Below are 25,430 nucleotides of genomic sequence, written 5' to 3'. Positions count from 1 at the left end.
TATCCATTTGTTCTTGTGTCCACATTGGTACTGAGCTTAAATAATTCCTCTCCCTCTCCGGTATTTATCCCTCTGATATATTTATAGAAAGCAATCATATCTCCCCTCAACCTTCTTTTAGTTAGGCTAAACAAGCCAAGCTCCTTGAGTCTCCTTTCATAAGACAAGTTTTCCATTCCTCGGATCATCCTAGTAGTCCTTCTCTGTACCTGTTCCAGTTTGAATTCATCCTTCTTAAACATGGGAGACCGGAAGTGCACACAGTGTTCCAGGTGAGGTCTCACCAGTGCCACCAGTACTAAAACCTCCTTATCCCTACTGGAAATACCTCTCCTAATGCATCGCAAGACTGCATTAGCTTTTTTCACGGCCATATCACATTGGCAACTCATAGTCATCCTATGATCAACCAATACCCCAAGGTCCTTTTCCTCCTCCATTACTTCTAATTGATGCGTCCCTAGCTTATAACTAAAATTCTTGTTATTAATCCCTAAATGCATGACATTACATGTCTCACTATTAATTTTCATCCTATTACTATTACTCCAGTTTACAAGGCCATCCAGATCCTCCTGTAGGATATCTTCGTCCTTCTCTAAATTGGCAATACCTCCCAGCTTTGTATCATCTGCAAACTTTATTAGCACACTCCCACTTTTTGTGCCAAGGTCAGTAATAAAAAAATTCATAGAATCATAGAATCATAGAATATCAGGGTTGGAAGGGACCCCTGAAGGTCATCTAGTCCAACCCCCTGCTCGAAGCAGGACCAATTCCTAGTTAAATCATCCCAGCCAGGGCTTTGTCAAGCCTGACCTTAAAAACCTCTAAGGAAGGAGATTCTACCACCTCCCTAGGTAACGCATTCCAGTGTTTCACCACCCTCTTAGTGAAAAAGTTTTTCCTAATATCCAATCTAAACCTCCCCCACTGCAACCTGAGACCATTACTCCTCATTCTGTCATCTGCTACCATTGAGAACAGTCTAGAGCCATCCTCTTTGGAACCCCCTTTCAGGTAGTTGAAAGCAGCTATCAAATCCCCCATCATTCTTCTCTTCTGCAGGCTAAACAATCCCAGCTCCCTCAGCCTCTCCTCATAAGTCATGTGTTCTAGACCCCTAATCATTTTTGTTGCCCTTCGCTGGACTCTCTCCAATTTATCCACATCCTTCTTGTAGTGTGGGGCCCAAAACTGGACACAGTACTCCAGATGAGGCCTCACCAATGTCGAATAGAGGGGAACGATCACGTCCCTCGATCTGCTGACTATGCCCCTACTTATACATCCCAAAATGCCATTGGCCTTCTTGGCAACAAGGGCACACTGCTGACTCATATCCAGCTTCTCATCCACTGTCACCCCTAGGTCCTTTTCCGCAGAACTGCTGCCTAGCCATTCGGTCCCTAGTCTGTAGCGGTGCATTGGATTCTTCCATCCTAAGTGCAGGACCCTGCACTTATCCTTATTGAACCTCATCAGATTTCTTTTGGCCCAATCCTCCAATTTGTCTAGGTCCTTCTGTATCCTATCCCTCCCCTCCAGCGTATCTACCACTCCTCCCAGTTTGGTATCAATCCGCAAGATTAAATAAGATTGGTCCCAAAACCGATCCTTGCGGAACTCCACTGGTAACCTCCCTCCAGCCTGACAGTTCACCTTTCAGTAGGACCCGTTGTAGGCTCCCCTTTAACCAATTCCTTATCCACCTTTCAATTTTCCATGTAACCCCTCCCAGCTTCGTATCGTCCACAAACTACACAGGTATACTCTCCATGCCATTATCTAAATCATTGATAAAGATATTGAACAGAACCAGACCCAGAACTGATCCCAGCGGGACCTCACTCGATACGTCCTTCCAACTTGACTGTGAACCACTGATAACTACTCATTGGAAATGTTTTTCCAACCAGTTATGCACCCACCTTATAGTAGCTTCATCTAAGTTGTATTTCCCCAGTTTGTTTATCAGAAGGTCATGTGAGACAGTATCAAAAGCCATGCTAAAGTCAAGATATACCACATCTACCGCTTCCCCACTATCCACAAGGCTTGTTACCCTGTGAAAGAAAGCTATTAGGTTGGTTTGACACAATTTGTTCTTCAAAAATCCATGCTATTATTTATCACCTTATTATCTTCTAGGTGTCTGCAAATTGATTGCTCAATTATTTGCTCCATTATCTTTCCCGGTACTGAAGTTACGCTGACTGGTCTGTAATTCCCCATTTGCCCTTATTCCCTTTTTATAGATAGGCACTATATTTGCTCTTTTCCAGTCCTCTGGAATCTCTTCCACCTTCCATGACTTTTTAAAGATAATTGCTAATGGCTCAGATAATCCTTGGGCAGCTTCTTGAGTATTCTAGGATGTATTTCATCAGGCTCTGGTGACTTGAAGATATCTAACTTGTCTAAGTAATTTTTAACTTGTTCTTTCCCTATTTTAGCCTTTGATCCTACCTGATTTTCACTGGCATTCATGAAGTTAGATAGTCTTTTAGCTGTAACCACTATTATTATATTATTGATATGTAGGCACCCTTTACTAGTGTGGCCTCTGAACTTAATTGAAAGTGTTCCAGTTGGGAAGATGCTGTGTGCTGCAATCCAGACTTAGGCACCACAACTCCCATGACACCTTGGGGAAAGAGTGAGAGACTTCCTCTTCCAGGGAGTGCAGGGAGAACAGGTGGTAGGCTCCATTTTGGGAGAGGAGCAAGATTTCTGGTGTGGAGCTCTGTCCATATCAGGAGCAGATACTAACTGCTGCTGAGAGCCTCCTGGGGCTTTGATTGAGGAGGGAACTTCCGAGGTGGTTTGTGGCTTTTCTGGAGCCAGGGGAGAGACTATTGTTGTGCCTTAAGCCAACAGAGGTGAGCCTGCAGTGAAGGAACTCTAAGTAACCCCCACTCTTGTTTGGGAAAGTACTTGTAAGAGAAAGGGCACAGCAGAGAGACTGAGTCTGAGGAGAGGCAGCATGATCTTCCCATTGAACCATGACCCAGAGCTGCTGACATTTGGTGGGGCCAACTCCAATCGTCAGAGGGGTTGTGTGACTTGTTTCCTTGGCTGGACTGATACACAGAACCAAGAGAGTGCTGTCTCCAGCGTCAGATCTTCAAGTGCACCCATGCAAGCATCTAGGACTCTGAAATCCAGAGGAGTGTACACTCTAGGGTGGTGTAAATGGTTGCAGTGTAAATGCCAGGTAGATAAGCTTAATTTATTACTGTATACTATTGATTAACTGATTTTATTCAACTGCCCCCAGTGGATTTAAATTAGTAGTGACATTTAATCTTAGTCTGTTATACCCTATTTCTTTAAGTTGTTAAGTAAAGGTGTGTTAACTCTAATTTAAGTACATTGGATGTATATTATTTATAATTGGTATTTCTGAGTTAGACCCATGTCACATATTATTAATTATTATTTATTATTATTATTAGAATAGGTTTAATCCTAGAGGTTCCCAAGGCACACCATTAAGTGTCTACAGGGGCCAGCCAGGTGAAGGCACCTCCAATTTAAATTCCTTTAGGAGTAAAGGGACTGCTGTAGAGTGTGGGGATAAAGGATGGGGATTGGACTAGATGACCTCCTGAGGTACATTCCAACCCTGATATTCTATGATTCCCACCTATCCAGCATCACCACTAGGATACTCAGAATATCCTTTAATGTCAACAACATCAGGTGCCCAGGCACATAGGTGACTGTTGCCTCTTTTGAGTAACCCAGGGAGGAAAGGGGGGTTACAGATATTAATAATAATAATTGATGAAAATAATCATTTACATTATAAAGCACCTTCCATCTGAATGATCTACAAGTGCTTCAAAATCCATATCCATACAGCACAATTGAAATGCAGCCACCTCTGCAGTGGACAGCAGCAATCAACCAGCATACAGCTTGCCACCCAAAAGTGGAGGGGTAGAAGGGACAATTTTGGCTAACGACACTGAAGCAAAGCCATGGGCTCTTAAATGGCCATGCAGAGCAGAAAGGATCTCACTTTTGTCGGGCCTCATGTCAAAGATTACATGTGCAGTAAACTGCATGGTACACAATCTGTCAGAAGTTGAACCCGTAACTCAATAAGTCAAAGTCTTCCCAATCTGATACTTAGACCAGAAAGGCCCTCCTCTTTTGTAGCTGCCCTTCTCAGATATATTTTTTATGTGGGATGAAAACATGTGTTTGTCCTATATCTGGCTTTGCATGACTTGAGATTTTATTAAATTAGTTTTTACAATGTTTCTCCAAAAAGCTCTTAAGTGCAAGAATTAATTTGCAGTTTTTTAAAGAATATCATAGTGGATGGACTCTCTCTCCAGAGTAGCTCCATAGCGTCTCCACTATCACCCTCACCTCCTAGCAAATGCTTAAGTGACACATGAATCACACACTGAGCACAAACATCCACAGATTTGGCTTCTGGTAGACAAACACAGAGTGACTGACTTACAGAGTTAAGGGTTCTCCATTGAGAATACCCTGCCTCTGTTGCACAGATTTTTAAACCTACAGTAATGACTATTCATGAAAGGGCAAAGTTGGTCTCAACTGCTTCCCTGTTTCATGAAGACAGAGATAGCCTCTTCATCTGCCAAGAGCCAAAAACTGATGGGTTTTATAGGTCAGAATCAGCACCTTGCACTGCACGCAGACACAGACTGAAGTCAGTATTATGTGTAATAAGAAGCCAGTTAAAGCAGATGATACTGTAATTTGACATGAATATGTGATGGGGAGTACAAACCACACTCTGGGGAACAGTGGGTTAAGGAGCAGCTCTAGTCACAGGAGGAAATGGGAACGTAACTTTACTTGAATTGTATCATTTCTGACATATTATGCGACTAACTCTTGGTATAGCCATATTACTTACCTATGTAGATTTCTTTATATACTGTGTAAGACCACTGTGTGTTCTTTGGACGTTGTGAAGTATTAAAAATGTCAAATGAAATTTTAAGTTGCCAAAACGATTGCATTGTACAACTTAACGTTTACATAAATCTTCAAACATGATCCCATGCTGGAGAACAGGATGAGTCTTGGACACTGACTCATCAGTTAGGTATCAATTCAAATGTCATCCTTATGTGCTGTTTAATGCAAACCAAATACATTGAGTTTACATAGTGTGGTCATTTCAGAACACTTTTTTTGTCTAATCATGTGGTTAGTTAAGTCTATCCCAAATACAATCCCCGATCTTGTGCTAGTGAACCTAAATGTCCATTTTCTTGGTACTGAATTCCATTAATTAAAAGCCTACCCGCTGTAAATCCTGCCACTCTTCTCTAGGACAGGGAGACTGAAAACATGGATCGGAATAACAATCAAGGAAAACTCATCTCTAGTTACACATTTTTCCATGGTTAGACTAGAAATATAAACAATAATCAGAGTGACTCAAACTCTGTCATTTTCCTTTTGGCATAGGACTACATGGATATATTCATAAATATCAAAAGTAACTTGAATAAAGCCCAATTTTAAATGCTAATGTCTACCAACTGTACCCACAGTGAGTAGAAAAAGCAGATTAGCTTTCGTCAGAATTGACACAGGCAGGTTATTCTTGGATCTCTGCTACTTCCAACAATTAATTCAGTGGTTTTGTTTTACGAGTCACATAAAGAACATCTGCTGGTAACTTGAGATTCATATCTCTCAATAATTCCTCATGTTGCTAATTGTAGAAAAAATAATAAAGGTCATAGTACCTGTGTGTTAATAGCTCAGTAAAAGTGTTGAAGGGGCAGGTTATTCCTTACCTTCTCAGCATCTTGCTCAAAGAGTCGGAGTTGAAAACACTGGTCTAGTTTCAGTTTGCGAACATGCCACATCTGATGTAAGTGTTGCCGGGTTGAATGCAGCTTGTCCAACAGACTGGTGATCTTTGGCACAAGACTTTGGAAGTCTGCACTCCCAGGAATGCAGTTCCTACCAGAAAAACCATCGCTGCATCGTATGCATTGTAATAACCTTTGGCCCTCACGGTCCAGCTCCTCCACAGGAGCTTTGATCACTTTCTTTTTAAGCTGTGTGTGCTCATCAATCAGCCTTCTTGACCCTTCTACATCAACTGGAAATTCTTTCCTAGCCAACATTTCCTGGAGATCCTCTAGCCTTGATAATAAATGGATGGCACTGTTGAAAAACTCTTCCAAGGAGACCCGCAGCTCTATCCATTCATCGTGGTTGTAATCCAAGGATCCTTCAAACTCATCAGTCAGCTGGGAAGGATCCACAAGTTTCGCTAGGCCTTCAACAGAGACCATACTTGTCTAATGGAGGAAAATGACACAATCTGAATTAGTTTTCATTAACCAACCAGAAATAATCCTGGAATCTGTAAATGGCATGAATGGATTATTTTCCTCATAAATATGTCACTGAAAAAACATTTCAGAGAAGACTAGAGACTATATCTAATTCCAATTAATTCAGCTAGGTTTAAACCCCTTATTTTTATTTAAGTGTACTTATTCTTTTAGTGGAGAACTTTACTGGAATAAAATGCTTTTTTATTTTATTTTTAGCTAAAATGACCATCTGAGAATGCTTCTGCAGAGATTACCGTACTTTAACCCAAAGTGCATGCTCTAACTGAATATCAAAGTATGCTTACTGAAGACTGGCTATGCTGACTTACTAAGTGGCTACATGATATTACACTTACTTGTCTTATCTGCATTATATGCAGGTCAGTGACTGTACAGTAAAACAAGTTTTGGGCATGTGAAGGAAGGCATGTAGTCTGTCTTACCAAAATACACTGCATACTGCTTCTTATTTTCTTTCAGATTATTCCAGTTGTTTTATGCCACAGTCAGAACTCTTTCACACTACTACTTTCTACTGTGATTAAGCCAAAATCAATGTAAAAACAAAATGTAATTGGATTATTAACAAAAAGAATAAAAGGATCCACCCATGAATCATGCAAAATCAATAAGAGACACTGTTCTAATTTATTTAGATGTTAACAAAATCAATGCCAAATAAAGGGATTTGATGTGTGGAAAGCAACTCAGAATTTGGATTTAGTAAGATGAATGGCCTAATGATGGATAGCTGTTCACATCCTTTTTATACATTCTTTTTATTGAAATATAGGCCTACATTTTCAAAACTGACTAGTGATTTGGAGGGGATCCTCCATTTTTGTGTGCTCAACTTGAGAGCCCTGAAAGGGAACTGGTTTTCAGAAAGTGCCAGACATCTGACCCCTCAAAATCAGGCCCTGGGTGGTGTTTCCATTTGTACACCCAAAAAAACTGAGGCACCCAAAATCACATCAATATGGAAAATATAGGCCACTTGTTTAAATCTCTGGCCCAGTCCAACTCCTATTGAAGTCAGTGGAAAAACTCCCATTGAAGGCTATTGGTCTGAATTTGGCCCAACAATACAGGTTGCTCACTGGTACATCTAGATTGTAAACTGGTAACAATCTGTTATTCTAGTTTCCTGTGCATCTAAAAATGATTTCAGACAACTCTGCTACATATTAAAATGATTTTTTTACTGAAGATATGCTCAGATAATTATATAATCAAATTGGTCACTAAAAGGGCTATTTTGAAATTCTGTTGTAATGTTCTTTCACAAACAGGATCATTTAAGGGAGATCAGACCAACAATGTGCAGGTAAATATGCAATTTTTAAAAGGCATTTAAAATTATATAACCTGTCAACCTGTACACTGACCCTTTAAAGAAGCAATATGATAATTCAATTTAGAGTATGATTACTTGTCAAAAAAAAGCTCTCTCCTTACTGCTAATACACCGTTTGTCAAGTCACTGCAGTACATTCTCTCCCTTATCAGCATTTTGACATGATGATATGGCAGGAGGACTTTTTATTTAAAGAGTTCTGCAGGCAAATTTGTTATTCAGATTTGTTCCCCTTGAGAACTGTTTGAGAGGAATACATTTAACTTCAGCAGGTATGGATGGGCTAAGACAAGGTAACAGTCTATCTGCTCTCATTTCTCTTTCTTTTAAAATGCAACCAATAAAAATCATTGCCCACTTATTCAACCTTTTCAGGAGGAAAAGAAAATAATCTTCAAAAACACCTCTGAATTAATGGTAATGAGGCTTCTGAGGCCATCCCTCACAGTGACAGGAAGTTCCTGGAGTCTGAATTAATCAATCAAGTGTCTGTCTTGCTCTTTTTTGCTTCGCAACAGCTTATGGCTTATTTTACCTTTAAGGGAAAATGAAGTCTGTAAAGCAGAACTGGCTCCAGCAGAGTTTCCTATGACTCCAAATCCAAGTAATCAACCCTCACAAAGGGACACATTCTGCCTTGCGATGAATGCATTACTTTCATAAACCTCAAAGGCAGAATTTGGCCTCAAAATTGATAGTAGTAGTTATCAGATCCTCTGCTCAGATCAACCATTTACCTCCACTGATTTTTGGTGAGCTATGCCAATTTACCTCAGCTGAGATCTACCCCATTGTGATTTACCTTGGCTGTGTAAAATCAGCAGTGGCAGTTCTGTCCTCAGGGCACACAGGCACCACCCCACACCCACACCAAAAACAAAAGTGGGGGGAAAAAGAAATAAAATCAAAGTAGAATAAATGTATCTTCACACCTGCTCTATACAACATTATAGAGCTTTAATAGCGCAACTCTTCTGAATGAGGGATCTATGTGAAGAGGTAGCTGCTCCAGTGCCCAAGACTACGTAACATTTTCCAGTAGCGGGTTCCAAAGTAGCAGCAGGAATTCAGTCAGGGCATCCACATATCAGTGAACAGCATGGCAGTCAGAGTAAAGGCCTGAGGGGCACTTTCAAAACAAAAGTGCCCTTAATTTAAGACAGACAGCAGATGCCGTAAGAGAACACACAGGAGTGCCCCTACTATCTGGAGCCAGGACTGACTATTAGAATAGCTCAGCAGTCTGTTTGTATTCAGCTTAAGCATAGTCTGAATTTTAAGCACATGCTCGAGTCCCACTAACATCAACAGATCTTAAAAACGTCATTAAACGGGAGCAATAGTTAGCTGAAAAGGCAATTCAACATTCAGTGTTATAGACTATGGGCCAAATTCTGCTCTGAGTTACACTTCTGTAAATTCACAGAATCTCACTGAAATCAGTGGATTTACATTGGAGTAAATTAACCAAGTATGGACCCTTATCTTAGAAATGGGGCAGAAAAGAAAAGCTAATAGTGTATGCCAATTGATATATGAATCTTTTGCATACCAGAATTTTGCTTCAATTTGAGTAAGAAGCTCAAGTTTCTAGAAAGACCAAAAAGCCTGAACTGAATGTAGCTGGTTTACCTTCACCAAGAGGAAAGTTAGTAAAATGCTCTTTAATTATGTAGCATACCTTTTATTGTTTTACACTCAGAAAATCAAGTAAGAACCTGTTATAGTCAGCACAACATGCAAAAGATTCAGTTGTAAATTTCAATTAACCTAACATAATGAAAATATATAGATAAACCTCAAGTCTAAGGCCCAGATTGTTAAAAGTATTTAGGCATTGCTAAGCTCAGCACTGCGATGCCTAACTGATTTAGGAGACAAAATTCTCATTTCCAAATATGAAATGATTTGTGATTTAGGCACTTAGGAGCCTAAATCCCTTGTCAAAATATTTTATTTCTTAAATCAGTTAGGCATTGCAGAATTGAGCACAGCAATGCCTAACTACCTTTAACAATCTGGACCTAAATGCCTTTTAACAGGACCATTAGCGAAATTCTCTAGAAGAGGACTAGCTAAAAGAAGTGTCTACAGCATTTTGTGTCTTTAGGTTTCTTTGTATTTTAGAACATACCATAACCACAAAAACCACAAAAACATGCAAACAAAAATCCACTAACCAACCATCCATTAGTTAAAAGGAAAGAATGAAAGCAAAACTACCACACAAAAAAAATCAACATAAACATACTAGTGAAATTCAGTCCTGTGGAAAGGGCCAACACAGGGCCAAAGCACAACCTAAATTCTGAAAATGGGGCTAAAGTGGAACTTCAGTGGCATATGGTCCTTGTGTTGGCCCTCTGCACAGAGTTGATCTTTACCCTAAGAAAATTCCTTGAGGGGCAAAATGCAACCCAGAAAACTTCTGAGTTGGGCTCTCACCTCAAAGATGAATTTGGAACTGCCAAAATTAGTTTTCTGCTTCTGCCAGAAGTTGTCAGGTTTGATAATCAAGGCAACGTGGATCTCAGCAGGGAATGCTTCCTGAAGGGTCTTCAGAAGAGGCTTGATCAAGTCCCACTTCGATCCCCGCATATCAATAATAACAGTGAATCCTCGTTTACAGACATCTTCGCTGTAGCGATAAAAGCATGGCAGGATTATTAATATTGTCTACAGACACGAGATATGACTCATTAAGCCTCAGCTTCTTTTATTATCATTCAACATTTTAATGCAAAGCACGGAATAATATACTTGGAAATACAAAGCAGAGGATAAGATACCATATAGCCATTATACTATATTAACAGTTTTATTATGATCTAATTCTAATTTATATCAGTAGTTAATGTACACATAAATAGAATATATAGTATTGATTTTGTCTTCAGCATCTTTATTGGATTCTATAAAGCGAGGCCAAAGTTTTCAGAAGTGATGAGTGATTTTGCATGCCTCCATTTATGGAGTCCCAACTTGAGAGCCCTTAAAGGGTCCTGACTTTCAGATGGTGCTGAGCAACTGCCCTCAGAAAATCAGTCTCCTGTATGGTTTCTCAGTTTGGGCACCCAAAATGGAAGCCCCCACAATTTATAGTCACTACTGAAATTCACATTCCAAATGTCTCTTGGTCCTGTTCAGACAATGTTCACACAACTTCTGGTCCTTGTGCCTCCCTAGTCATTTTGGAAGAGCTGTAAAACTAGAGCAGACAATGTGAACTGATGATGAGAGATATACAGAGTTCAAAAGCAGCATGACGTTAGCTTGCAAATTTTCTTTTCCTTGTTATTCAGGAGGATAGATGAGAAAGAGTGCAGGGACACCTCAGCTCTGCTGTTCCCTCCACCTTGTGTAGCTACTTAGGGAGAGAAACACAAAGTATTTGTGGCCCACATGTGGCATTCTGTGTTTTAAAAAAGGAAGTTTCTGTTTCTCCTGGCTGTGAGTATAACAGTCCAGATGTGAATCTTATTTAAACTCGTGAAGCATTGTCTTTCTGAGTCTGCAGAGAGCCTAAACAAAACTTCCGAAATGTGAACTCTCCCACCCCTCAGCAATCTCACTGGCATGTTAACTTCGAAAAGCTAATTTATGACAATTGAATATGTAAAATTGACATTTTTCCTTGCTGCTCATTTTTGTTTATGGAATGGGGGACAGGATGGGAGTAAAGCTCATGAGACGATGGGAGTTGCTACAGTGAAGGAATGCAGAAAGAAGAAAGAAGGACAGAGATAAACAGGGAAGTGGAAAAGAAACAGAAAGGAGATGGGGATGGAAGAGAAATAAAGGGCAGAAATTTTGGTGGTCTTAAAGTTGAATATATTTCTACCACTGAATGATGATGAATGCCACAAAGAGGTACTGAACAAGTAATAAATAACTGTAACAAAAAGCTCAGTTACTACATAAAGGCCATATTCCACCTTTGATCTTTGTGTGAACCTACTGACATAAGCAGGAAAAATGCTGAAGACTCAGTGGAGTATAGAAGTCCTAAATACATACTCCAACCCACAGACCATACATTAAAATGGAATTTAGCCCTATCCAGATAATGAGTTTGACACTCCAGATTAGGTAGAGAACAGCTGTTTTATTTCAGAGTAACAGCCGTGTTAGTCTGTATTCGCAAAAAGAAAAGGAGTACTTGTGGCACCTTAGAGACTAACCAATTTATTTGAGCATGAGCTTTCATGAGCTACAGCTCACTTCATCATTTTATTTAGCATTTGTGCATGTCTTGTTACAATGTAGAATTGGAAAGGATCTCAGTGTCATCTAATGCTCAGACCCCCCACAAACGCTCCCACTGAACACTAAAGGCCTGATTCTCATTTATACTAGGGCCCTTCTCACCACTCTGACAGTGTAAAGGGGCCTTAAAGAGCAGTTCATAGGGATCTTAGCGTGAATGAGAATGAGGACCTATGTATCGCAGTGAAATGCTGATACAAAGATCATGTTCAGATTTTGTGCTGGAACAGAAACAGGAGCATCCTTTATAGAACTGACACTGAATTTGAACTAAAATGTGTTCATTAACTAAGACAAATAAAACCCATGTAATTAAGTTTCTAGCTTTTCTTGTTTTTGTTGTTGTTGTTCCAGTTATGGTTTATACAGGCATTAGGATGCTATTCAGGATAAAATGCGAGAAATGAGAAGTATTGAGAAGATAAAGTACTTCGGTTACTTTAAGCCAGCCATATAGTAGGAAGAATAAAAGTTGTTGGTGACCTCAACCAGGTCTAAAAGGATCTGTCCACAAGAGAGATGTATTAATACAGTTCACCACAATACTTGTTAAATGGATATTAAACCTACAGTTAGCATGGGAAATAGGGAAGAGAAAGAGAAATAACTGAGTCCACAATACACAGTTCCCAAAGATGAACAGAGACACAATCTTATGCCAGCAAGGGTTTAGTGTATTCAAAGCCAAGCAGCACATCAAATGCCTGAACACTTCTGATGCATGCAGTACACTCTGCATAAAACAGTCAGTTCAAAAGAAAAACCAAAGGGAGCAGGTACCTCCAAATATCTCCAGGAGTACAGAACTTTCTATTCTTCTTTTATCTATTGCTGGGAGATCAAAAGTTTGAATTCTTCCATAACTTATGCCAAAATAGCTGTCATTGGTACTACTGCCTCTTATCCTTTGGTACCAGAGCTGAGAAACAGAGCTGAATTAAACTGGATCTGAACTGAAGTAGGATGTGGTGGAGTCCGTCTTCCCCGCCCCCCACCCCCCCGCAACAAACAAGAAAAAAGCTTTGTGGGGTTTTCAACAGCTTCTGCCAGGCCACTTTCCCATCGCTGACTTTCCAGGAGCAGCTTTTCCTTCAAGCAATTGACAAAGAGGTTCAGGAAATGGCTTGTCTGTACTGGTACACTGAGTGCCCCTAGAACAGATGTAGTAACAACTAGATTTAACATGTCTTTTCTTGAAAAACTAACTAGTATAATAACATTGAGGCAAACAGCCAATCTCTATCACATGACAAACCTCTATACATCCTGCTGACCTGCCAGCTTACAAAACTGACCTATAACTAGTGAAGATATAACAAATTAATGTAATACCAACTGATGAACAACAAAAGAACTGCCTACCTAAGCAAAATAGTAATGCCCCGAGGGACTGTCATCTTGTGTTTATGAGCCTGGACTAAAACCTTAAATGTAAACTCCCATGGACTTTGGAGAAGTTCAGACCTTGATCCAAACTTTGAAGCTCAGGCTGTTAGATATCTCAGTGATAGATACACTTAGATACCATAATAGGACGTTTAGCGATAAGACAGAGAAAAAAGATAGATAACTATGGGCTGCATCCTAAGCCAATTAGAGTCTCTTCACTGACTTCAGCGGCTTTTGGGGTCAGACCCAAAGAAAACACAGATAGACAGAAGGGGAGTTTTCAAAGGTACAAGGGCAGTTATACATCCAATTCTCATTAATACATAGCTACCTCACTGCCATTTGTGCATTTGAAAATCTCCCACGACAACAGATAGATCGATAGATAGAACAGTAGGCATGTTGGTAAGAGAAGAAATGCACTTTATGGGCTAAAAAGAAAAGGAGTACTTGTGGCACCTTAGAGACTAACAAAAGCTGTAGCTCATGAAAGCTTATGCTCAAATAAATTTGTGAGTCTCTAAGGTGCCACAAGTACTCCTTTTCTTTTTGCGGATACAGACTAACACGGCTGCTACTCTGAAACCTGACTTTATGGGGTATCAGTCTCTCTGTCCCCATTTTCTGGACAAGAGGCCTTTTTGATTTCTGCCATGTCATGACTGAATTAGTCCAAAACTCCAACAAAAAGACTGCTTAAGTGTTCAAGTGGGAAACCTGGGGGTTGTTTTTTGAGAGAGACATTTTTGGGCCAGAATATTTCATCTTAACAAGTAGCAGCATCTCCATATGAGTGTTAAATTGGAGTTTCCCAGTTACAAAGAAGTGGATTGACAGCGCCTGAGAGAGACATGTCTTGACTCAAGGCAATAACATTGAGAAGACAAACTAGTCCTTTGCATTTATAGGCTGATGTACTGAAGGATGGCGTTTCTCATTTTGAACAAAGGAAAACATAGTTTCAAGAATCTTGCTCGCAGTTTCTGAGAGTTGGCTATCCTTACAATTATTACTTTAATTAGATTAATAGCATTCACCTAATAATGCTTCTGCCCCTGTGTCTTATCACTGAGTTTGAACTTTCTCCCACAGTGATAATTCCACACCACCCTTCTGTGACTTTATGGACAAATTTAGTACCAGATTTCTAAACCTAGTTGTCAGAAGCTATTAGTTAACAGTATTTAAGCTGCCTCCAGCCAAACAAACAGTCTTCTGTTAATTACTTCTACTTTTAGGTGACAGAGTGTGTTGTTAAGAGTGGCACATACACTCATAGCATGAGCAGACATACAGGTACTAATCAGAGGGATGATGCCTCTGGACAGGGAGGAGGAAAGGAGAGAATTAGGTATTTTGATTATAAATGGTTCACAGGAAGGACTGTATCTTCCTCTGTGTTTGTACAGTGCCTAGCATCACGGGGCCCTGACCTCAGCTGCTGCCTCCCAGCCCCACTAATAACACTGCTACACAGCTGCCTGTAAGTTAATACTGAAAATGACTCTTCATTCAACTATACATGCACAACGAAAGAATTTTTTTTAAATGAATTAAAAACATTCTCAAAAACAAAATTAGGCAGCAAATTTGAGGAAGTAGGACAGGCTTAGACAGCACCTCAGTGAAGTCTGTGCATGTGGAGATTTCACATATACTTTGATTTTAAAGATATAAGTCAAAAATGCAATTTTGGGTATCTAAAGGTAAGCTACTAAATCCATATTTAGGCACCAAAGGAAACCTGCCCTGATTTTCAGATACACTGAACATCCACAACTTCTACTACTTCCACCGAAGACAAGGGGAACAGTAAGTACTCACTCACAAATCAGGTCACTTTTCTTTAGGTGCCTAAATGTGGATTGAGGATGCTAACTTTAGGCCACAAAGGTTTGGATATTTAGCCATACTTATTACATTCTGTGAGAGAATGAAAAGAGTAGAATTGCATCCTCTGATGCACCTGGCATTGGCCACTGACAGAAGACAGGATACTGGGCTAGATGGACCTTTGGTCTGACCCAATATGGCTGTTCATATGTGCTCAATTTATCCACTGACCAGGAAAAGCATGGGCAGCAGCAATCAAAGTTTCCTTCACAATGTCCCAACGTGTCTTATCCCTGATCTGGCCAGCTACCTGGAGGACATTTAGTCCATATGCCCATTCAGTCCTTGTGCCCACTTTAGGCTGGCAAATAATGTAAATTGTGGGGAATGATTTTTCTGTTCTCCCCGCCGGCCCTGGCTCCACGCAGCTCCTGGAAGCAGCTGGCATGTCCGGCTCCTAGGCACAGGGGTAGCCATGGGAGGGTCTCTGCATGCTGCCCCCGCCCTGAGTAACTGGCTACTAGGAACTAGATTCAAATCACCGGTTTATGTCACATGGGACACAAAACAGCCATCAAACTGATAAGCCACTACTGACCTGGGCTAGATTTGCACCAGTGAATTGAAAGCGCCCAATAGCCTGTGTGTTAGCAACCACTTGAACCATCTGGTCTCTATAACTTCTTTCAAACAAATATTGAGACCATTGTGATGGGTTCCCCCCTGGGGTGTCACTTGGAACTCGGATATCACTAAGCCAGCCTGTCCCACCAGCCTGGGTTCCCCTTACTCTGTGCTGCTGTGACAGGCTCTCAAGCCCCCTTCTAGCACACACACAGGTAAAGACACACCCAGCTGCAGCTATAGTCACACAGATGCTGAGATCAGCTCTGCATAGGAGTGCTCAACTAAGGAATTGCCCAGCATCGAGATGCACAACCCCTCTGGAGTATAAACCCAAAATTGTATCATCTTGCGCTGCACAGAGAACTATACAGCGTAAGCTCAAAAAATTAGCCCTCTTCCTTAACGTGGAGACAGATATGCAACAGCTTTCTGCCCCAAGTATGAGTTCCACACTTGTTTTATAGAGAAAACAAAACAAATTTATTAACTATGAAAGAGAGATTAAGTGATAACAAACAGATCAAAGCAATTACCTTACCGAAAACCGCAAACAGAGTTTAACATGCTAGATAGGTAGGATATAAATTAGCAAATTCTCACCCTCAGTGATAAACAGGCTTGCAGATTCTTAAGGCACAAGTTACCTTGGCTTTCCCAGGTTTTCATACACAGGCTGAAAATCCTTCTAGCCTGGGACTATCACTTCCCAAAGTTCAATCTTAATTCCACAGGTGTTTCCAGGTGTGTTGTAGGGAAAGTGAGGTCCCCCCATGATCATAGGCACCAAGTTTCTAATCTGACAGGGGGTGCTCTGCCCAGGCCCTGCCTCCATTACACCTCTTCCACCAAGACCCCACCCTGCTTCCTCCCACCCCACTTCACCCCTGCCCTGCCTCTTCCCCACTTCTTTCCAACCCCACCCAGTTCCACCCCCTCCCCTGAGTGCACTGCACCCTTGCTCCTCCCCCCCAGCACCTCCTGATGCTGCAAAACAGCTGATCGGTGGCAAGCAGTAGGCATTGAGAGGGAGCAGGAGGCGGGGCCCGCCCCCAGGCAGGAGGCATTGGGGGGAGGGAGAGGTTCTGGTAGGGGGGCTGCCAGTGGGTGCTCAGCACCCACCATTTTTTCTTGTGGGTGCTCCAGCCCTGGAGCACCCATGGAGTCGGCGCCTATGCGCATGATGTCATTTTCCCCCTTTCATATCTTCTCCCCATTTGCTGGAAAGCTCTTTTGCTGTGACTTGGATCAAACAGTTCCCATTGTGTAGTGCTATCTCTGAAAGGTTTGCATCATACACGGTTCCTGGGGTAATCGTTGTGCTTGTGTGCATTTCCTCAATAAGCCATTAACATTGTTTGGCCTTTTTTACTGTCTGTACCTGAAAGGCTGCTTGTGGCTGTTTTCAACCTTACGACATATTTCAGTGACACATGCACTCCAACGACATATTCATGTCCAGCAGATCAAGACTTTTAGAATGACAAAAAGAAAAGGAGTACTTGTGGCACCTTAGAGACTAACCAATTTATTTGAGCATGAGCTTTCGTGAGCTACAGCTCACTTCATGAAAGCTCATGCTCAAATAAATTGGTTAGTCTCTAAGGTGCCACAAGTACTCCTTTTCTTTTTGCGAATACAGACTAACATGGCTGTTACTCTGAAACCTTTAGAATGACACTTCACAAAAGGCATACTTTGTATAAGACATATCCTAATTACATAACAGTGGTGAATATTGGGGTATCAAGGTGTCACAACCATGTCTTAGTTTAAAAAATATAAACATCTTTAAGAAAATAATGTTTTGGGCCTGATCAAGGAAAAGTTAAACTGAAACCCAGAGGCAAATATGATCATTTGTTAAAATAAATCTCACAATACTGTTTTCTGAGGCACTTTTACAGCATTGTTTCTCAAATATCCATTTTAATTTGGGCACATTATACATCTATTTTCTCTGGCAGGAACTGGCTTACTTGGTATCAAACAAGTTTCAACATTCTATGCATTTTGATTAACTTTTCAGATACCTGTCAATAATTACATGTGTTTTTCTCCATTATGGGTTGGCCAAAACTTCTGACATTTCAAAGTTTTAATACTGATTAGCTGAAATAACAGAAGGTTTCCATTCCCATCTCGCATTCCTGAATTCATGAAAAAACGCACTGTTTGACGTGCTTTCTGTCTGACATATTTTCTTATGCACAAAAAGTAAAAGACGAAGCTGATACTTATCAAATCTTCAAAAAATAATTTGCTATGTTTAAAGCTAGTCCTATCTTAAGGAGACACTGTCAGTATACAGAGTAACAGCCGTGTTAGTCTGTATTCGCAAAAAGAAAAGGAGTACTTGTGGCACCTTAGAGACTAACCAATTTATTAGAGCATAAGCTTTCGTGAGCTACAGCTCACTTCATCAGATGCATCTGATGAAGTGAGCTGTAGCTCACGAAAGCTTATGCTCTAATAAATTGGTTAGTCTCTAAGGTGCCACAAGTACTCCTTTTCTTTTTACTGTCAGTATAAAAATTATATCTGTTTTCTATACCAGTGTTACTAATAACACCTAATATCTTTACAAGAAAGTTTTAAAATCTACTCGTCTGTTCACTTTATCTGTGGCTTATTTACTTTTGTCCAGCACTGTTGTTGTGCTAGCATCATTACGCAAGAATTAAACTTGCCTGAAGGTCTTTTTGAGCAAAATGTACTGTGACAGGGTCGGGCCAGATAGGGGATAATAGAAGGCAGATATATTAGCCCCAGGTTAAGTAGGTCCCTTTTCCCTGGGTAAGGTAACAGGGAAGGTTCCAGAACAATCAGGAACCTTCTGGAGACAATTAAGACAGGCTGATTAGAACATGGGGATGAGGTGGATGAGGCTTTCTTCCGGCAGCTTGCGGAAGCTACTAGATCGCATGCCCTGGTTCTCATGGGTGACTTTAATTTTCCTGATATCTGCTGGGAGAGCAATACAGCGGTGCATAGACAATCCAGGAAGTTTTTGCAAAGCATAGGGGACAATTTCCTAGTGCAAGTGCTAGAGGAGCCAACTAGGGGGGGAGCTTTTCTTGACCTGCTGCTCACAAACCAGGAAGAATTAGTAGGGGAAGCAAAAGTGGATGGGAATCTGGGAGGCAGTGACCATGAGTTGGTTGAGTTCAGGATCCTGACACAGGGAAGAAAGGTAAGCAGCAGGATACGGACCCTGGACTTCAGGAAAGCAGACTTCGACTCCCTCAGGGAACGGATGGGTAGGATCCCCTGGGGGACTAACATGAAGGGGAAAGGAGCCCAGGAGAGCTGGCTGTATTTCAAGGAATCCCTGTTGAGGTTACAGGCACAAACCATCCCGATGTGTTGAAAGAATAGTAAATATGGCAGGCGACCAGCTTGGCTTAACGGTGAAATCCTAGCGGAACTTAAGCATAAAAAAGAAGCTTACAAGAAGTGGAAGGTTGGACATATGACCAGGGAAGAGTATAAAAATATTGCTCGGGCATGTAGGAATGAAATTAGGAGGGCCAAATCGCCCCTGGAGCTGCAGCTAGCGAGAGATGTTAAGAGTAACAAGAAGGGTTTCTTCAGGTATGTTGGCAACAAGAAGAAAGCCAAGGAAAGTGTGGGCCCCTTAATGAATGAGGGAGGCAACCTAGTGACAGAGGATGTGGAAAAAGCTAATGTACTCAATGCTTTTTTTGTCTCTGTCTTCACGAACAAGGTCAGCTCCCAGACTGCTGCGCTGGGCATCACAAAATGGGGAAGAGATGGCCAGCCCTCTGTGGAGAAAGAGGTGGTTAGGGACTATTAAGAAAAGCTGGACATGCACAAGTCCATGGGGCCGGACGAGTTGCATCCGAGAGTGCTAAAGGAACTGGCGGCTGTGATTGCAGAGCCATTGGCCTTTACCTTTGAAAACTCGTGGCGAATGGGGGAAGTCCCGGATGACTGGAAAAAGGCTAATGTAGTGCCAATCTTTAAAAAAGGGAAGAAGGAGGATCCTGGGAACTACAGGCCAGTCAGCCTCACTTCAGTCCCCCGGAAAAATCATGGAGCAGGTCCTCAAGGAATCAATCCTGAAGCACCTACATGAGAGGAAAGTGATCAGGAACAGTCAGCATGGATTCACCAAGGGAAGGTCATGCCTGACTAATCTAATCCCCTTCTACGATGAGATTACTGGTTCTGTGGATGAAGGGAAAGCAGTGGATGTATTGTATCTTGACTTTAGCAAAGCTTTTGACACGGTCTCCCACAGTATTCTTGTCAGCAAGTTAAAGAAGTGTGGGCTGGATGAATGCACTATAAGGTGGGTAGAAAGTTGGCTAGATTGTTGGGCTCAATGGGTAGTGATCAATGGCTCCATGTCTAGTTGGCAGCCGGTGTCAAGTGGAGTGCCCCAGGGGTCGGTTTTGTTCAATATCTTCATAAATGATCTGGAAGATGATGTGGATTGCACTCTCAGAAAATTTGCGGATGATACTAAACTGGGAGGAGTGGTAGACACGCTGGAGGGCAGGGATAGGATACAGAAGGACCTAGACAAATTGGAGGATTGGGCCAAAAGAAATCTGATGAGGTTCAATAAGGATAAGTGCAGGGTCCTGCACTTAGGACGGAAGAACCCAATGCACAGCTACAGACTAGGGACCGAATGGCTAGGCAGCAGTTCTGCGGAAAAGGACCTAGGGGTGACAGTGGACGAGAAACTGGATATGAGTCAGCAGTGTGCCCTTGTTGCCAAGAAGGCCAATGGCATTTTGGGATGTATAAGCAGGGGCATAGCCAGCAGATCGAGGGACGTGATCGTCCCCCTCTATTCGACATTGGTGAGGCCTCATCTGGAGTACTGTGTCCAGTTTTGGGCCCCACACTACAAGAAGGATGTGGAGAAATTGGAAAGAGTCCAGCGAAGGGCAACAAAAATGATTAAGGGTCTGGAACACATGACTTATGAGGAGAGGCTGAGGGAACTGGGATTGTTTAGTCTGCGGAAGAGAAGAATGAAGGGGGATTTGATAGCTGCTTTCAACTACCTGAGAGGTGGTTCCAGAGAGGATGGTTCTAGACTATTCTCAGTGGTGGAAGAGGACAGGACAAGGAGTAATGGTCTCAAGTTGCAGTGGGGGAGGTTTAGATTGGATATTAGGAAAAACTTTTTCACTAGGAGGGTGGTGAAACACTGGAATGCGTTGCCTAGGGAGGTGGTGGAATCTCCTTCCTTAGAAGTTTTTAAGGTCAGGCTTGACAAAGCCCTGGCTGGGATGATTTAATTGGGGATGGGTCCTGCTTTTGAGCAGGGGGTTGGACTAGATGACCTCCTGTGGTCCCTTCCAACCCTGATATTCTATGATTCTATGAACACCTGCAGCCAATCAAGAAGCTGCTAGAATCAATTAAGGCAGGCTAATCAGGGCACCTGGGTTTAAAAAGGAGCTCACTTCAGTTTGTGGTGCGCGTGTAAGGAGCTGGGAGTGAGAATGCATACTGTTGGAGGACTGAGGAGTACAAGCATTATCAGACAGCAGGAGGAAGGTCTTATGGTGAGAATAAAGAAGGTGTTGGGAGGAGGCCATGGGGAAGTAGCCCAGGGAGTTTTAGCTGTCGCACAGCTGTTCCAAAGGGCACTCTAGACAGCTGCATTCCACAGGGCCCTGGGCTGGAACCCAGAGTAGAGGGTGGGCCTGGGTTCCCCCCAAACCTCCCAACTCCTGGTCAGACACAGGAGGAGTTGACCTGGACTGTGGGTTCATGAAAACAGCCAAACTGAGGGCTGCTGTGATGCTCCAAGGTGAGCAAATCCACCAATAAGCAAAAGACCCACCAAGGTAGAGGAGGAACTTTGTCACAGTACTTGATTCACCCACCTGACCATTCACTACCCCAGTTAGTAGGCAGGATGTTCAACTGCAGTGCAGTTCCTCTGAGGCGACTCCTAGATTCCACAGGCTTAACTAATGGCTACTGCCACTTTGGAGCCCGTGTGTGGGGTGCAAAGGACAGTATATCACTCAGTCATGGGTCCTATATATAGGTGCTGGAACTAGGAGTGCTGGGGGTGCTGCTGCACCCCCTTGCTTGGAGCGGTTTCCATCTAGGGTTGCCAACCCTCCCTGATTGGCCAGGAGTCTACTGGAATTGGCTTTGATCTCCCAGTGGCTACTGAAAGCAATCTGGGAGATTTCAATAGGCTGCTAAAAGTCTGGCAGGTAGTGCAGCAGGGCTAAGGCAGGCTCCCTGCCTGCCCTGGCTCCATGCAGCTCCTGGAAGCAGCTGGCATGTCCAGCTCCTAGGCACAGGGGTAGCCATGGGAGGGTCTCTGCATGCTGCCCCCGCCCTGAGTCCTGACTCTGCAGCTCCCATTGGCCATGTTCCTGGCCAATGGGAGCTGTGGGGGCCGTGCCTGCAGGCAGGGACAGTATGCAGAGTTGCCTGGCTGCCCCGAGCCTAGAAGCCAGACATGCCAGCCACTTCCAGGAGCCACCTGAGGTAAGCGGCACCTGGCCAGAGCCTGCAGCCCAAACCCCTTCCTGCACCCCAACCCCCTGATCCCCAGCCCAAACCCAGAGTCCACACCCCCAGCCAGAGCCCTCATCCCCTCCCTGCACCCCAACTCCCTGCTCCAACCCAGCACCCCCTCCTGCACCCCAACCCCCTGCTCCGAGCTCCCTCCCGCACCCCAAACTCCTCAGCCCTGGCCCCACTCCAGAGGCTGCACCCCCAGCCAGAGGCCGCACCCCCTCCTGCACCCCTGCCCCAGCCCTGAGCCCCCTACCATACCCAAACTCCCTCCCAGAGCCCACACCCTGAACCCCCTCCCATACTCTGAACCCCTCGCCCCCCGCGGCCCAGAATCTGCACCCCCAACACTTGGTTTCAGAATAGAAACCAAAGCCAGTTCCACATTGTCTGGGATCGGACATAAAGCAGTAATGCAGAGGATTTCCAGTGACATGCTGTAAAAAGAGCAGCAGCCTGAGGGGTCCAGTCAGAGCTAAACTTCCAGTCTCTGGTTACCAGGGCCAACAGAGCTGCTGTATTTAGGGGGACATGAAGTGTGCCTGGGGATGGCACAAGACTGCAGATGTGTGACTGCACAATACCTGCATTCAACCAGAGATCATGGATAAACATCAATAGAGGAGAATACAAAGACATAAAAAAACAACTTTGGAAGCAGAAGCTTGATAGTGGAGTGCATATCCCTGCTGTTTCAAAGCAAGGCACCAAGTAAGTCACTTAGTTGTACTTTTCTTTCCTTTTCAATTAATGGGCCTGAAGTAAATGGAGTTTTAGTAAAGTCCGCTGTAAGTCAGAACAGAATGAGGCCCAGTACTCTAATCAATCATGCTTATAAGAAAATCATCCCCCAACATAGACTCTGATCCTGCAAAATACTGAGAGCTCCTGAAAGGGGCAAAGTGCTCTCAGATCCTACTGAAGTCAACAGAATTTGAGAGGACTCAGCATCAATCATATTCTGCTGTTGCTTACCCCAGCGTAAATCCAGACTGGACACCATTACTCCAATTTACATCTTTGTAATGGAGAGCAGAATCGGGCCCACTTCTACAAAGTCACTCAGCACTTTATTGGATTGGACCCAAAAACAGTATTTGAGAAGCTTAATATCTTTATTCAAATGACAGATATAAAACACAGCTGCGTCCAAGAATACATGATCACAGCCGTTAACCCACAACCAGAGGGTGAGTGTTATAATTTTTCAGGTTCTTGTTAAAACTACCCTGACAGATGACGTCTTGATATAACCCCATCGCCCTATTCTGATGATGTTATCTTAGATTTACTATATTCATATCAATGTCTGGCAGGTTCTCTGGAAACAGCTGCTGGGATAAATATGAAATTAAACGGGCTGGTTTGTTTTATTTCTCCAAGGCTATGTTTGAGAGATTTGTTACTACAACAGAAACATATTGAAGCAGAAACTCTCTCTGTACCATGGACTGTCTTAGATTTTGGGTTATTTGGCAGAAATAAATAAACAAACAAACAGCTGAATGAAAATCCACACATTATTGCTACTGGTTGTAAAAAATAACTGTTAGAGCTGTGTTGTGACATATACACACTTCATGGGAATAGTCTGGAGGAGCATGAGTTACCTGGGAGTATTTCTAGGAATGCAACTCAGCTGGAACTCTAGGTTAGAAATATATATTACTGTACTTGGTGTAGCAAAGATAATAATTAAGACCAGAATAATTTCCAGCCTTTGTGTGTGGGTTCTGAATGTGCAGCATTTTTCTGTGGCTAATGCAGAGACTGAGAAGCAGTTGCAACAAGAATTACTCTAAATCCAACAATGCCAGGTTCTCACCAAAGGAAAAGAATGCCTACCTGGGCAGTAATTAATCTCCTGGATATCAGATTCTAGCATATTAGACCAAAATATCAGTGACTCCAGGTAGAGTGAGTATGTACTTGTGTTGAGTACCTGGAACTCTCCAGGTACCCTGAGTGAATAAGAATTATCCCCAAGGGTGGAAATCCACTAGCTTGCAAATGTGCACAGATTGCTAAAATACATTATGGGAGACCGAGTTATGAGCAGTGGGAAGAGCTTAGGCATCACAAATAGGCATAGGAGAGTGTTTTACTTTTGTGTGTGTGTGTGTATTTTCAAGAAATGATTAATGGGGGATTAAGCATTTGGCAGGGACATATGGTTAAGCCCTAAAAGTGTCCACAGACATTGTGACAAATTGAGCCCCAATGTAAGCATATACAACCCCTCGGGGTCTTCTGGACTTGGGCCTGCTTAACCAGGGCTGAATAAGGCACAGAGTGTGGAACAGGCAATACTACTGCCAAAAGGTGTTCAAAATGCTCTCTCAAAGTAGTGTACACATTTCTCCCTTGATAAGTGCTCTTATAACTGCCATTACCTTCACTAAGAGTCATGCACCCATGCTGAGGGGAAAATAATTCTACTAAAGCTGTGCCTGTGGAGGAGCTGGGAGAGTGCTTCCCAATGCAGGTAGACAGACACACACCAGTTCTGTTCGAGAGAGTGAGCTAACAACACCAGCGTGACTGCGGCAGCACGAGCAGTGGCTCAGGGTAGCCACCCAAGTACATACCCAGGGGCTCAGGCAGGCTTGCATTCAAGCAGCTACCTCAAGCTTCCATCCATGCTGCTGTGGCCACTGCAATTTTTAGTGCACTAGCTGAGGCAGAGATAGCTTGAGTTTGTTCCTCTGCATGGGGAAGTACACTCCCAGCTGCTGTTTAGACATATCTTAAGGGTCTTGAGTAGAGCTGCTCATAAATTTTCCAATGGAATGTTTTTTCCAGTTTGCGAAAAGCAAAATATTTTGCAAAAAAAATTGATTTTGATGAAAGTTTGTTTTAAAAGAACAATTGAAAAATATTGCATTTTGATAAGGTCAAAACAAACATTCTGTTTCAACCTTTTTGGAATGGAACATTTTGATTTTCCATTTAGAAATCACTTTTCATTTCATTTTGTATAATATAAAATGGAACAAAGTGTCAAAATTGGAACAAAATGTTTTGATTGACCCAAAAAGTGATTTATTTTTTTCTTCAGAACTTTGTTTCATGGGAAATTTTGAATT

The 25,430-nt window shown here is 42.5% G+C and overlaps 1 protein-coding gene across 1 annotated transcript in view; it reads right to left on the bottom strand.

Moving 5' to 3' along the window:
• Positions 1-25,430, bottom strand: part of KALRN (kalirin RhoGEF kinase) — a 765,876-nt gene that overhangs the window by 453,461 nt on the left and 286,985 nt on the right. The window contains exons 4-5 of the mRNA XM_084643219.1: positions 10,153-10,345; positions 5,799-6,311 (exon numbers count right to left, since the gene is read on the bottom strand). Coding sequence (XP_084499345.1) covers positions 5,799-6,311; positions 10,153-10,345 — 706 coding nt within the window. The remainder of the gene's footprint in view (positions 1-5,798; positions 6,312-10,152; positions 10,346-25,430) is intronic.

Source organism: Lepidochelys olivacea, assembly GCF_965140295.1.
Source record: "Lepidochelys olivacea isolate rLepOli2 genome assembly, chromosome: 11".
NCBI classification, from domain to species: Eukaryota; Metazoa; Chordata; order Testudines; family Cheloniidae; genus Lepidochelys; species Lepidochelys olivacea.
Note: the sequence above shows the minus strand (reverse complement) of the source record. Positions and strands in the feature narration are given on the sequence as shown.